This window comes from Rhipicephalus microplus, chromosome 5, assembly GCF_043290135.1.
Source record: "Rhipicephalus microplus isolate Deutch F79 chromosome 5, USDA_Rmic, whole genome shotgun sequence".
NCBI lineage: Eukaryota > Metazoa > Arthropoda > Arachnida > Ixodida > Ixodidae > Rhipicephalus > Rhipicephalus microplus.
The window spans coordinates 159,699,490-159,713,958 of record NC_134704.1 but is presented as its reverse complement, the minus strand read 5'-3'; the positions used below and the strand labels follow the sequence as shown (position 1 = coordinate 159,713,958).

At 45.0% G+C, this 14,469-nt stretch overlaps 1 protein-coding gene across 2 annotated transcripts in view; it reads left to right on the top strand.

The window, feature by feature from the left end:
- LOC119174150 (uncharacterized) overlaps positions 1-14,469 on the top strand; it is a 278,504-nt gene that overhangs the window by 120,552 nt on the left and 143,483 nt on the right. For both annotated transcript variants that reach the window (XM_075896136.1, XM_037424972.2), the window contains exons 7-10: positions 3,290-3,426; positions 4,788-4,992; positions 12,260-12,371; positions 12,790-12,944. In XM_075896136.1, coding sequence (XP_075752251.1) covers positions 3,290-3,426; positions 4,788-4,992; positions 12,260-12,371; positions 12,790-12,944 — 609 coding nt within the window. The remainder of the gene's footprint in view (positions 1-3,289; positions 3,427-4,787; positions 4,993-12,259; positions 12,372-12,789; positions 12,945-14,469) is intronic.

Here is a 14,469-nt window from a genome sequence, read left to right as displayed (position 1 = left end):
TCTTGTGATCAGAACCCAGAGCCCTGTCATGTACTTCAATTTAAGTGTCTGTGAACAATCCCTAGGTGTTCAGGGATAATTTGGGGCACTCCACCAGTTTTTTCTGCTGACCACTTGGCAGCTTTGCAACATTCACAAATAGTAGTGTGCAAATCGTATGTCTTTTGAGAGTGAACAGTGTCTAATTTGAATAGTGCCGGAACACAGAAGCAAATTAAATCAAATATTAAATATAACTTATTGAATAGTTCGTGGATTAGCAACAGCCATTTTATATTTATTAGAAAATGATGTTCACCTGCTGGTGTTCATGATTATAGCACAAAGCGGAGCATCAGGAACAAACAAGCAGACTTTTTGCTTGAGCTCTTACAGTGTGAACCATCATTGTATAGCTGGTAAAGTCATCAAGTTAAGTGGTATTTATTTATTTTATTTATTTATTTATTTACAAAATACTGTCAACCCTCCTTGAGGGTTATTACAGGAGTGGAAAGGATACAAACATTATACAAGCAAGGCAATATAGTGGCAATACAAGAAGAGTACATAAGAAACGCGCGATCATGATAATAAGTAATGTATACATCATACAGGCATAGTTGCCTTGAACCAAATGATGAAGAAAAATAAAATAAAATGTTAGAGTGTGGATGCTTTCTCCCGAATGCAATTAGGTTAACACCTGGAACTTGGGAGCACAGACATGAGTTTTTCAACGCTTTCTAAAAATTTTTGAAGTGTTGGCTGTGCTACAGTATCTGGATCAAGCGCATTCCATTCTCTTATTACGCGAGGGAAAAATGAAAACCTGAAGGTATTGTTACTGCAGAAATATTCTTTGAAGATGAGGTCGTGTTTTTGGCGCACTTTCCCTTTTTCTTTTATAGTAGTGAAGACGGAGGCATTAGTTTTAAAGTGGCCGTGCAACAGTTGATAAAAGAACTTCAACCGATGTATTTTTGCTCTATCGCGAAGCGTAGGTAGCTCTGCTCGGAGCAGAAGCTCGGAAGGGGAATCCGTTCGCCTATAGCGGTTAAAGATAAATCTTACCGCCTTGCGCTGTACGCTCTCGAGCAAAGCTATGTCAGTATTTGTTGAAGGAAACCACACTATATTCGCATATTCTAGCATAGGTCTTATAAAGGAAATGTAAGATAAGCGCTTGGTATCTGTGGTAGCGTAGCGTAGGGTCCGTTTTAGAAAAATCAACTTGTTTATTGCCTTTTTCGTCACCTGATGTATATGCGCAGTCCATTTGAGGTCAGATGATATTAGAAGCCCTAAATATTTATACTGAGTTGCTGTGCGAAGGGTGACACCATTAAGTGAGTATGGAAATAATAGTTTGTTTTTCTTTCTGCTTATGTTCATCACGACCGTTTTTTCGGAATTAATAACCATCTGCCAATCATGGCACCACTGGGCTACGTTGTTTAGGGAATCGTTAAGGGCAACCTGATCGTCAATGTGTTTGATTTCACTGTAAATCATGCAGTCATCTGCAAACAGTCTAATTTTAACGTTTACTGATTCAACAATGTCATCTATGAATAACAGGAACAAGAGCGGAGCGAGAACGGATCCCTGCGGAACGCCCGAAAGAACTTTAATAGTGTCAGAATTTTGTCCATTATAGTGCACAAACTGGTAGCGGTCTGAAAGGTAATCACTAATCCATTCAACTATTGGACCCTTGCCTAGTTTGTCTATGAGTTTAGTGATGAGTTTAGAGTGGGACACGCGGTCGAAGGCCTTAGAGAAATCTAAAAAAATTACATCGATTTGTGATTGTTCATTTATTGCCAGCCCGAAGTCATGTATAGCCTCTGCAAGTTGAGTGACAGTAGATAGCCCACTTCTGAACCCATGCTGAGAAAGAGAGATGAGGTTGTTTTCTTCTACATGCTTGGTTAATAACTTTAAGATAATGTGCTCGAGAATTTTGCAACTAGTGCAAGTTAAAGAAATTGGCCGGTAGTTCGTTGGGATAGAAGTATCACCAGATTTGTGCACTGGCACAACTTTCGCGATTTTCCACTCCGCCGGAAGACGGCAATCGCTAATTGACTTTGTAAATATGAGATGGAGGTACTTGCTAATGGGTTCAGCATAGCGTTTAAGGAAGGTGTTTGGTATTTCGTCTGGGCCACTACTTTTCTTTTCATCAAGGTCTAATAGCAGTGAAAGAATGCCAGGTACTGTCATATTTAACGACGGAAGTGATCTGCCTTGGTCATCGTGACGGGAACCTGGTGTAATCTTTCGGAGGTTATCAGTGCTAAAAACAGAGTGAAAGTAAGAATTGAAATTATTCGCCTTTTTCTTGCCCTCTTCAGCTGGAAACACCGATAATGTCGACCGTTTTACGCTTATGTAGCGCCAGAATTTATCGGGTGCGCTTTTAATAAACTTTTGTAGGGTGTGTCCATAAAAATGCCGTTTTGCGTCTCGTATCTTTCCTTTTAAGGTCGATGTCAGCGTTGCTATTTGTGAGCTAGCACTTCCTAGCGTTTTTTTTGCCTTCCTTACACGCTTGATTTTGCGCTTAAGGTGAATTATGTCGCGGGTAACCCATGGGTTGTGCTTTCTTGTAACCAGTTTTCGTTTGGGAATAAAGTTAGAAATACAATGCATGATATGATGCTTAAACTGTGCCCACACTTCATCTATGCTCGTGTTATCTGCACATAGCTCAGAAAACTCGGGATACTCGTGCGACAGGTAACTCATTATCGCCGCATCATTAGCTTTATTGAAGGAGGGCACATATTGCACTGGGCCAGATTGCCGTATTGGAGTTGCTAAAGGCAAAGTACACAAAACTATTTTATGATCCGATATGCCATTAATTGTTTCAACACTTGCACTGTCGGTGGAAAAGTGATCACTTGCAAATACAAGGTCTAACACTGAGTGCGACTGTCCTTGTGTTCGTGTATTTTCGACAACAAGCTGAGTTAGGTTAAAAGCAAATAAGAAGTCGATGACTATATGCCACATTACATACTCCTTATGTTTTATGCCTGTACTATGTCTGCAGGGATTAAACTTAGATTATTAGCACCAATGTTGTGTTTATTTGGGTGCAGATGACAGTTTCCGATATAATCTGAAGTGCTTGAAAAATATTTGCATTTACAAATAGTGGCTTTTCAATTCAAAAACCAAATCAAACGGGGCACTATTTGATAAAATTTTCAAATATTTTTCAATATGTGCACATATACATTAATTGAACTCCTGTCATTTCATAACCAAATTCCTCTTTTGGTTTCTTCTCTTGCAGGGCCAGCTGACGACCACCCAGCTGTGGCGGTACTTCTTGGATCTCCAGGATCCCGAGTGCGAGACGTACTTGGCCCTCGTCCATGCCCGCTTCTCGACAAACACATTCCCTAGCTGGGAGAGAGCCCATCCACTGCGGTAAGGTGTTGCAATGCCATGTTCAAAAAGGTCTTGCCTCACAAGTATTGGCCTTTCATAATCAAACAGCTGATTTATAAGCCGCACGATTGCAGGGCAAGGAATAGAAACTTGCAGCTGAGCTCTGTGTCACATGGTTCTTTTAATTTCATTTCATCATCTGTTTGAGTGTTTAGGTGTTCTGCTGTTTGACAAGATGTGCCAATCAGAGCAATCAAACATGGTGCTGTTTCCCTAAAGCTCTTGAAGCATCAACCAAGACTCCACAAAAAGCCGCTTTGGGAACATGAGCTTGAAATCAGCAATGCGGTGATTGTTGACCTCGCTTTTTGTGGAGTCTTGGCATAATCGGGCAACACTAAGAAATGTTAACCGGTCTGCAGGTGCACTTCCAAGTTTGCATTTCAGTGTACTGCAGCACGTCGGTCAAAATAAGCACGGCCCCAAGCTTAAAGAGAAGGTGTTTCGAACTCTGTTGCTCCCTGGTGCCTCGCAGTCAGCCCTGAAGAAGGGTCCCAGTCGGACTCAAAACGTCAGGCTCTTCTCATTTTAAAGTAAAAAAGCAGGTTTTACACCTAATGATTGAGTTTGTTAGTGTCCCCTTTTTCTAATGTTGTCATCTTCCAAACCAGACAGAAGTCTATTAAATGTTCATCTTTAAATCAATGACAAAAGCAGCGGTTAATGCTGAATCATATGTAAAATGTCTCATACACATTTCAAGACAATCCTGATTAGACTTTTCGCCAAGAATTAGTATGATATTCGAAAGAGGTTTTAATGAGAGCTGATAAAAGGTAGACACCAAACTCTGTCACTAAATGCGGTATGTCTGTGTATTAAGTTCACTCTTCTCATTGTATGTTACAGTGTTTTTTTAACAAGTTGTACTCTATGAGCGACTACCTTATTTTCATTAGTTTTAATAATACATGGGGGCCTTGGCAGAAGTTGGCTTGACATAAGACCATTCACTTTTTGCTATTTTAGGTTTCCAGATCTTGATCAGGCACGAAGTATGTAGTTGAGGAAGGCCAATCAATCAATCACTAAATCAATGAAACTTTTATTTTTTATCAAGAAACATGGGGAAGATGGAAACAGAACAATGCTTACTGAAGAATAGAGAATTCTTACTCTGCTTTTCTGAAGTATGCTATTGAATAATTTTTAGTATGTAGGATGAAGTAAACATTTAGTCACGGGGAATAATTGAAACATATATAAAGTTGTTACCAATCAAACAATAAAGCAGTTGCCCAGCGAATGGCAACATCTTCAGCCCAGCCTAGAGTGACCAATTGAAGAAGCTATGTGGCATAGCTTTTGGACGACACAGTGTTGTCTATGACTCTGCGCAGGCTCTTGGCTCATAACGGGGAGATCAACACACTCCGAGGAAATGTGAACCTGATGCGTGCTCGTGAGGGTGTCATGCAGACGTCCATCTTTGGGGAGCGGCTTCGTGAGCTCTACCCCGTGGTCGAGCCCAACCTGTCAGACTCCGGCAGTGTGGACACTGTGCTCGAGTTCCTTGTCATGGCCGGTCAACGCTCTCTTCCAGAGGTCGGTGTTTCGAATGCTTATGGATGTTACTGAGGGCTGTACCTTGTCCTTTTTTTTTGTAACATCTCAGCGGGTTTTCTTTTGACCTGTAGACCCCTTGTCAGCTGCTTAGGTAAGCTGAACCTCGATTAGTTAAATTTTAAGGGTATTGCAGACTAGCTCAAGGTATAAATAATTCTATATACGATATTGCCGCATTCAACCTGCAGAGGAGAGCTCTCGCAGCCAGAAAGGAAGACAAAGCTCTTGCCTGGTCCTCTTTACGAGCGCCTTTCATTTTAAATAAAGTGAGCTCTTCTATATCGGACTCCTGCTGTGTCTGCGTCGTGACACTGGTGGAGGAGCTGGGTACATGTCCAGGACACCTTCCAACAGCCCGGGATCTAGTCCACAAAGACTTCCGCTCGTCGAAACACCCGTTCATCGCGCCAGCCGCCGCCTGTTAGGCCTGAGCCCAGAGTTCGGTCCTTGGACGGAAAACATGACCGCGCCGGGAAGCAGTTGCACCACCATGACGAGCATGACACAGGTGACTGTTTTCACCCCTGAAACTCCTGTGGACTTTCATGGCAACACATATGAGGACGCAGATGACTGGCTTGAGGAGTTCGAGCGCACAGCCAACGTTAACGGGTGGAACGCCGCATAGAAGTTGGGGTACGTGTATTTCCCTCTTCAAGACGGGGCTCGCACATGGTTCACGAATTGCATGTGGTCAACATGCGACGAGTTCCGGCAGAAGTTCCTGGACATCTTCACAAACACCAAAAGGCTGGAGCATGCACAACGACTCTTCGAATCACAGATTCAAAAGCCCAACGAGTCTGTTGCTATGTTTGTTGAGGACATGGCTCGTCTCTTTCATCGAGCCGATCCCGATATGTCTGAGAGCAGAAAGATCACCCACCTCATGCGCGGTTTAAAGAGCAGCTGTTTGCTGGTCTCGTGCGGAAGCCACCTTCAAGCGTCAACGAATTTTGAAAGGAGGCGACTGCCATCGAACGCGCACTACAGCTACGCTACCGCCAGTACGACAGCCCAAACAACAACGGACAAATCAGTGCAACCGCCGTGACCACTGTGACACCTGACGAGCATTCTTTGCGTGACCTGATACGCGAAATTGTGCAAGAAGAGGTGCAAAAGCTCGCCGCCACACCGAATGACTGCGCGATTGTGTCGGTCACAGAAGTTGTTCGCCAAGAGATAAGGCAAGCGCTTTCACTTCCCGAGCCGAACACTGAAATAGTTAGGCCAACATATGCAGATATTCTTCGTTGACAGCCTAGATCTAACATGCCGCCACCTCAGCAGTACCACCAGCAACAGCCGCCGACAGGGCCTTGGTACTACAAGGAAACGTCAACGTCGATGCGACCCTCACTCAGCAAAACTGACATATGGCGTACCCCTGACTACAGGCCCCTGTGCTTTCATTGTGGGGAAGCAGGCCACATAGTGCGGTATTGTCCTCATCGCGTCGCCGGGTATCAAGGATTTCCGTCCACTACCCCTCGACGCTATTTTGACGGAAGACGCAACGTTGATACGAGCACGACGATCCTGCGGGACGTTTCTCCTGGGTTCCGGTCACGCTCGCCCTCCCCTGGTCATTTTCCCCAATCTAATAGAGGTAGCTCCACGGACATGGCGAGAGGAAGATTTCCCAGTCCACGCCGGAGAAACTAAAAGCAGCGACCTTAGGGGGGAAGGTTGCGAATTGCCGAAGAGTTGAAAATCCCCCATTACCGCTGCATGAAGCACCGCACATTTCAAATGAACCGACGAAAGACGAGATTGTCACCGCCGACATTACACTTTCAATTGACGGTCACGACGTGACCGCACTGGTCGACACTGGTGCGGACTTTTCGATAATGAGTGCTAATCTGGCCGACAAATTGAAAAAGGTAAAAATGGAATAGACGGGGCCGCAAATTAGAGGAGCCGGAGGCCAGCTGCTGATGCCTACCGGAAAGTGCACCGCTCGAATCAAGATCGGGGATTCATCATTCGTCGCAACCTTCGTTATTCTTTCTGAGTGTTGTAAACAGGCCATCTTGAGTATGGATTTCTTGCGGGAGTACAATGCCATCATAAATATACCGGACGGTGTACTGACCTTCTCAGCGGACCATAGCGCAGCGCTGCAGCACAAGCCCATGCACGCGATTGACGGCGTGACCATGCCACCGTTGTCATACCGCCTCGTCTCTGTCACGTGTAACACCAGCATACTGGAGAAGGTGTTGCGGAACAAATATCAACGCTTTTACTCTCTCAAGGAGTCGCTATTGCCAGAAGTCTCATCAGTGTAGTGTCTGGGCAAGCAGAGGTCCTGTTGAGGAACTTCAGCAACGAGTGTCGACACATTATAGGGGGTACCACAGTTGCATACTTCGAAAAAATTGTAGAATTCTGTGAGTGCTTCGCAGTACAACAGGCAGAGACGCCGGTCACTCCAACACCACTGCCTGTCGACGTGAGCACAGCTTTATCGCCAGCGCAGAGGCAGAGTCTTCTAGATATTCTCGGCCAGTTTGAAGATTGTTTTTCATCGACCTCGAGGGTAAATCAAACGCCACTGACAAAGCACCGAATTATAATGGAAGAAACGGCAATACCAATTCGACAAAACCCCTACCGTGTGGCACCGAAAGAACGTGAAGCAATCCAAGATCAAGTCCAGAAAATGCTCAATGATGACATCATTCAGCCGAAAAAAAGCCCTTGGGCATCACTGGTAGTGCTAGTTAAGAAAAAAGACGGCAGCTTACGCTTCTGTGTGGACTACCACAAGCTGAACTACGTGACAAAGAAAGACGTATACCCACTACCGCGTATTGATGATTCACTTGACAGGCTGAGGCATGCATGCTTCTTCTCGTCAATGGACCTGAAAAGCGGTTATTGGCAAATTGAGGTCGATGAGCGGGACAGAGAAAAGACTGCTTTTGTTATGCCTGACGGGCTTTACGAGTTTAACGTCTTGCCCTTCGGATTGTGCTCAGCCCCAGCAACATTTCAGAGACTGATGGATACCGTCCTATCAGGCCTTAAGTGGCAGACCTGTCTGGTATACCTCGACGACGTCATTGTTTTCTCACCAATATTCGAGGAACATCTAAGACGGCTGCTATTAGTATTTCGAGCAATACGGTCCGCTGCCTTAATGCTGAAACCTGAGAAATGTCATTTCGGTTTCAAAGAACTCCGGTTCTTAGGACATGTGGTGAGCCATGAAGGTGTTCGTCCGGACCTCGACAAGATTGACGCCGTCCGAAAATTTCCAGTGACAACAGAAAAGAAGGCCGTAAGACGTTTTCTTGGACTTTGCGCCTGCTACCGCAGATTTATTGCCAATTTCTCGCACATAGCATCGCCCTTAACACCCATAACGAGAGACGATGTTCCATTTTTATGGGGCGAAAAGGAACAAGCAGCATTTGACTGTCTATGACAGCACCTGCAGACACCACCTGGGCTTGCTCACTTTGACGAGGACGCTCCTACCATGATCCACACCGATGCCAGCAACATAGGTTTAGGCGCTGGAGTCGTCCAGTGGCAAGACTCAGCCGAGAGAGTGAGTGCATATGCAAGTAGGGCGCTTTCCCGTTTCGAGTCCCATTACTCCACAACAGAAAAGGAATGTCTTGCTGTAGTATGGACAGTTCTGAAGTTTTGCCCATAGCTCTACGGCCGTCCCTTCCACGTAGTCAGCGACCACCATTCCTTTTACTGGCTGACCAACTTGAATAACCTATCTGGTCGGCTAGCGCCCTGGAGCTTACGCTTACAAGAATTCGATATGACGGTCGTCTATAAGTCGGGACGGCAGCACTCTGATGCTGATTGCTTATCCAGGTCGCCTATAAAGCAAGTTGATGTCTCAGAAGATGATGACATGGCATTTTTAGGAGTGGTCGACACAGTCACCATTTCGTCTAAGCAGAAAGAAGACAGTGAGTTGCTTTCTCTTATTAATTTTCTTGACGACCAGTCTAAAAGCATTCCCAAAATATTTGCAAGGAGCCTGCCATCATTCTTCTTGCGCAGTGGTGTCCTATACAAGAAGAACTTTTCCCCCAGCGGAAATGCCCACTTACTTGTCGTCCCGACATCAATTCGCGATGAGATCCTGAGCGCTTGCCACGATGATCCAACCTCCGGCCACCTCGGATACACGCACACATTGGCCAGAATTCAACAGAAGTACTACTGGCCGAAGCTTCCAGGCACTGTAAGGCATTATGTCTGCACGTGCCTCGATTGTCAACGATGAAAATCGCCACCTTTAAAACCAGCCGGATTGTTGCAACCAGTTCAAGTGCCCACCATGCCTTTTGCACAAATCGGAATGGATCTCCTTGGACCATTTCCAACTTCGCATACTGGAAACAAGTGGGTTTTTGTCGCTATGGGCCATCTTACTCACTACGCAGAAACAAAGGCTTTATCAAGTGGAACCACAGTAGAAGCGGCACGATTTTTCATTGAATATATCGTTCTGAGGCATGGTGCTCCTACAATTATAATAACGGACAGAGGTACCGCTTTCATGGCCATGCTCCTCAAGTCAGTGCTTGAGTTGAGTGGAACAGCGCATCGAAAAACTACCTCTTACCACCCACAAACCAACGGCTTAACAGAACGCCTCAACAAGACAATTGCTGATATGCTCAGTATGTACATCGACGTGGATCATAAAAATTTGGACGACGTTCTACCATACGTGACGTTTGCCTATAATATGGCGCAGCAGGAAACTACACGAAGCACGCCATTTAGTCTTCTTTAAAGCCGTGAAGCGACGACAATGCTTGATGCCGTGTAGCTGCATGACTGCGACGATACAGACACGGATGTTCAAGCCTTTACCCAACGAGCTGAAGAGGCGCGGCAGCTAGCACGCGTGCGAATCCCCTGACAGCAGAGTTACGACGCACAACGTTATAACCTGCGACACCGATACGTCACTTATCAACCAGGCGAGAAAGTGTGCGTCTGGAGCCCTATTCGCCGACACGGCCTTTCTGAAAAGTTACTGAAGAAGTACTTTGGTCCCTACAATGTTGTACAGCGCCTAAGTGACGTGAATTATGAGGTCATTCCTGACAGTTCCTCGCAAGCTCAAAAATCTGAAATCGTACACGTTGTGCGGATGAAGCCATATTGCAGTGAGTCAGTTGCGTAATACGTCAACTACATACACCACGTATTCTGTAGCCGAGCATCGGGACTATGCTCTTCATGGAGGGAGGCAAATGCTGCATTCAACCTGCAGAGGAGAGCTCGCGCAGCCAGAAAGGAAGACAAAGCTCTTGCCCGGTCCTCTTTACGAGCACCTTTCATTTTAATTAAAGTGAGCTCTTCTATGTCGGACTCCTGCTGTGCCTGCGTCGTAATAATATTATGCCATTCTAAGCTTCTAATAAAACTTCACATACCCCGTACTTGCCTAAAGCCATAACAAACTAATGTCTTCTAGAACTTCCAATGGCAACAGAGCTGGCAAGTGAAACACATTGATGAGAAGTTTAGAGAGGAAAGGAAATGTGGGGAAAAATGTAAAGATGATATAAGATAGAAGTGCTCGGTTTCTTGAAAAAAAAAGTTTAATTTTTTTTTTAGTTTTGAGCAATACCATTGATCACACTTCTCATCCAAATCTTATTTTTGTCAAGATATGCATGGTCACTTGGCAGTCTGCCAGCCATGCAACACAAGCTCTAAGCTGAGTCACCTGTGCAGTCTTGGTAAAAGCTTTGTTTTTTATATCAACTGTCCCGGCCATGAGAGGTTGATGCAAGAACGAAAATGCTCCTTGATTCTTAAAGGCATCTATGGACTGTTAGACATAATTAATAATTATAAATACCCTAATGTAATATAACCTTAGTTCGACTCCACAGGCAAGATCGGTCGTTTCTGGCCATTTTTTTTCAGTTGCCTGTTATACCAAATATGTAATAGATACCGTAATTACTTGAATCTAACGCGCACCTTTTTTCCAGTTAAGAGAGTTCATAAATCGCATGCGCGTTAGAATCGAGTACGAAAAAAAATGAATATGGTCATTCTATTGCCATCGGCACTTCCAAAATGGCCGCCCCCTACGTGCGTTGGCATGGCGCGTCGGCCATTTCTGCCTATGTGTTTCCCATGTGCGGCACTTTGTACGTGTGCTGAGGAGTTCGTTATCTTGTAGTACATTAGCATCGACGGCATGGTAGGGCCGACTCCAAAAACTCGATGAGTGTACCACAATGCTGCTTTTAAAAAAAAGTCATCGCGTGTGCCGAAACGGACAGAAATCGGGCCGCATCGCAATCGTTCGGAGTTCCCAAAACGTGCGTGCGGGACTGGCGGAAACAAAAGCAGAATATTGTCGACAACAAAGATTCACGCAAAGGCTTCAGTGGACCACAGCAGGGTTGGTTTCCACAAATTGAAGAGCTGCTCGGCGAGTATGTGATTAAGCAGTGAGTGGTACAGCGACCCGTGACGACAGAACTGCTCCAAGTGCAGGCTATGCAGTTAGCCTTAGAAAAAGGGCTAATGCAGAGCCAGTTTAAAGCGAGCAGGTGCTGGCTAACTAACTTTATGAAGAGGAAAGGCTTTTCCCTCCGAAGGCGAACGGGCATATGCCGGAAGTTGCCGGAGGAGTACGAAGAAAAGCTTCAGAGTCTTCAGAGGTTCCTCCTTAACTTGCGGCACAACAACGGCTACCTGCTTGGGCAAATCGGGAATGCCGATCAGACGCCTCTTTACTTCGACATGCCTGGCACCATATTCGTCGAGGAGAAGTGGGCGAAGCAAGTTCGTGTGCTGACATCGGGCCACGGTAAAACTAGAGTGACAGCAATGCTCCGTTGCACGTCATATAGGCACAAGCTTCCCCCGTACCTCATATTTAAACGGAAGACGCTCTCTAAAGGAGTCGTTTTCCCGAGTGGTGTGATCAAGCGGGCCAACGAGAAAAATGGGTGCGCGTTGCAATCGATGTCTTAGTTTTTTTTTTGCCGTGGAAACTGGGCGCGCGTTACAATCGAGGGCGCGGTAGAATCAAGTAAATACGGTAAATGAATTCATTCACCTTTTTGCTTGAAGCGTAGTGCATCTTGCTTGGAGGTTATTATGTTAATTAGCATGCATACCTTAGTGTACCTGAAGAACTCATGCACTTTGGGTTGAGTTGTTGTACACTGTAACGAAAAAAATCTTGTTGTCTGCTCTTATGTCTATGCCATTCTGTCAAGTGCAGGCAGTGATGACCATGGTGCCCGAGGCGTGGCAGAACAATGAACAGATGAGCATTGAGAAGCGGCAGTTTTACCAGTGGAGTGGCTGTGCCATGGAACCCTGGGATGGCCCAGGTTAGTTCACGTTTATGTTGAAATTGAAGCTGAAGTGCACCTTGTAAACTTTGAAGGCACATTTGCAGCTGGAACAAGCACTAGTCATACAACCAAGTTGGTCGTAAGGCTACTGGTAGCAAATGGTCTCAAGTGACTTTTTTGATCGCAAGGCTTGGCTGAATCGAATTCTGTGCGATTTTTCAGTCGGAAAGCTGCAGTTGCAAACCTCTCAATCAGATACACCCTGTGAATGTGGTGTATGTTGCAACAGGTATGAATGGCACACAGGTGCGAACATTGCTCGCTTAGGGTTGTTTTTTGGTCACCAGTCACAAATCTCGTACCAGCTGCGGTTTCAAATGAGCCTTAAAGAGGAGAAAAAAAAGTAGTATCTTTCCTTAAAAGAACCCCTTTCTTTGGATCTCTTTCATTACAGCACTGCTGACCTTTTCTGATGGCCGTTATATTGGGGCCATCCTTGACCGAAACGGACTGCGACCATCTCGCTACTACATCACCAAGGACAACTACATGGTGATGGCGAGTGAAGTCGGTGTGCTGGACATCCCATCAGAGATGATTGTACAGAAGGTATGCATTGCAAGCGTCTCCTTCTATACTCTGCTTCTCGGTCAAATTGCATGCAGTCAAGTGCTGGTAAGAGATATCTGGAATATGTAATAGAGATAACAGCTTACTTGCATAGTCATAAGTTTCTTTTTTTTAAGTTGATACAAATTTAGGGGTGCAATTATTGCATGAAGCAAACTTTTACCCCAAAACAAGAAAAGGGTTCTACATCAGCTCTACACTTCATTTTTCTTTCGTACTACAACTGATCCATCACTTCGTCAGAGTCCTCACTACTGTGGCTGTGACAATGTCTCTCCACATGAGTCTGGTCAGTTAAAATTTCAGTAAGCCTGAGTCTCGGTGAGTCCGGTTTAGGAAAAGTTTGGCGAGTGTGAATTTGCACGAGCCTTAAGGGCAAATTAAATTTCCCGAGTGAGTTTGTGGGAGCTGCATGTTTTTGTGCCTAGCTATGGCACTGGTAACTCCTCGGCTTAGCATTAGTATTAGCCTTACGCCTGCTTCCGTTTACATGCACGTCTACTCACACAGATTATAGCGTACTAGCATTCATATGCCAGCTCAATAATTATTCACTAGAGGCATGGGTTATGAGAGGGGGGGGGAAGTGCCTTGACCTGCCAATTCCAAGCTCTTTCACGGAAACTTCTTGATGAAAATATCTCATCTTTTTCAATGAAAATGTGCTTACTGGATTGCAACCACTACTTAAATATATGAGATCAAAAGGTGCCAAGTAGAGTAACAGTTATGCAAATTATGCTGTTGAAGAGCATAGAAACTGTAGCATAGCCACAGCCAGGGGCCAGTGCAGTATCAGGCGCAGACTCTTGAACAGAAAAGCCTTTATTGGGGATGTTTGCTTGCTTTTATCCTTGAGGTAGAAAAAAGAGGGAGAGAGAAGGGAAGAAAAAAAAAGAACCATACTGCACAGGTACAGTACTCTGATGGGGCATAGGCACAACAGAAACCATGGCCGAGAAAGCTAGTCATACACACGTTAATGGACTCGCGAGTCAACTCACTCAGACGTGAAGTGAGCTGTGAGTCTGAGTGAGCCCAGTTGAAAATTTTTCAGCGAGTCTTGAGGCTGAGTGACTTCGCTCAAGAAAAATTTTGGTGACTTTTAGTCGGAGTAAGTACCATTTTGTGATGCACTTCGTAGATACCATTTTCAAATCGCAAATAGAGATCTTGGAGGCCGTGCTTTCACTAATAAAAACTAGAAAACGTCATGAATGTTGTCCACGAAGTTTGCAGTGCAATCATTCTGTGAAAGATAAAAAGAAACAATTTGATCAAGCTTGCGGTCATTGCAGGAATAAATACATGCGTTATCCGACACCACTGTGCCTGGGTAAAACAAACTGCTTTTCTTGCAGCTTATATTCCTATATGTATCGGAAGCTCTTTTTAAGCTTTACTGTTGCTCCAAAATGCTGATTATTCCACTGACAAGATGCTTTTTTTTCCCCTAAGATATAATGTCCACTAGTGGCAGGTCCCCTTCAATGATGACTTCAGC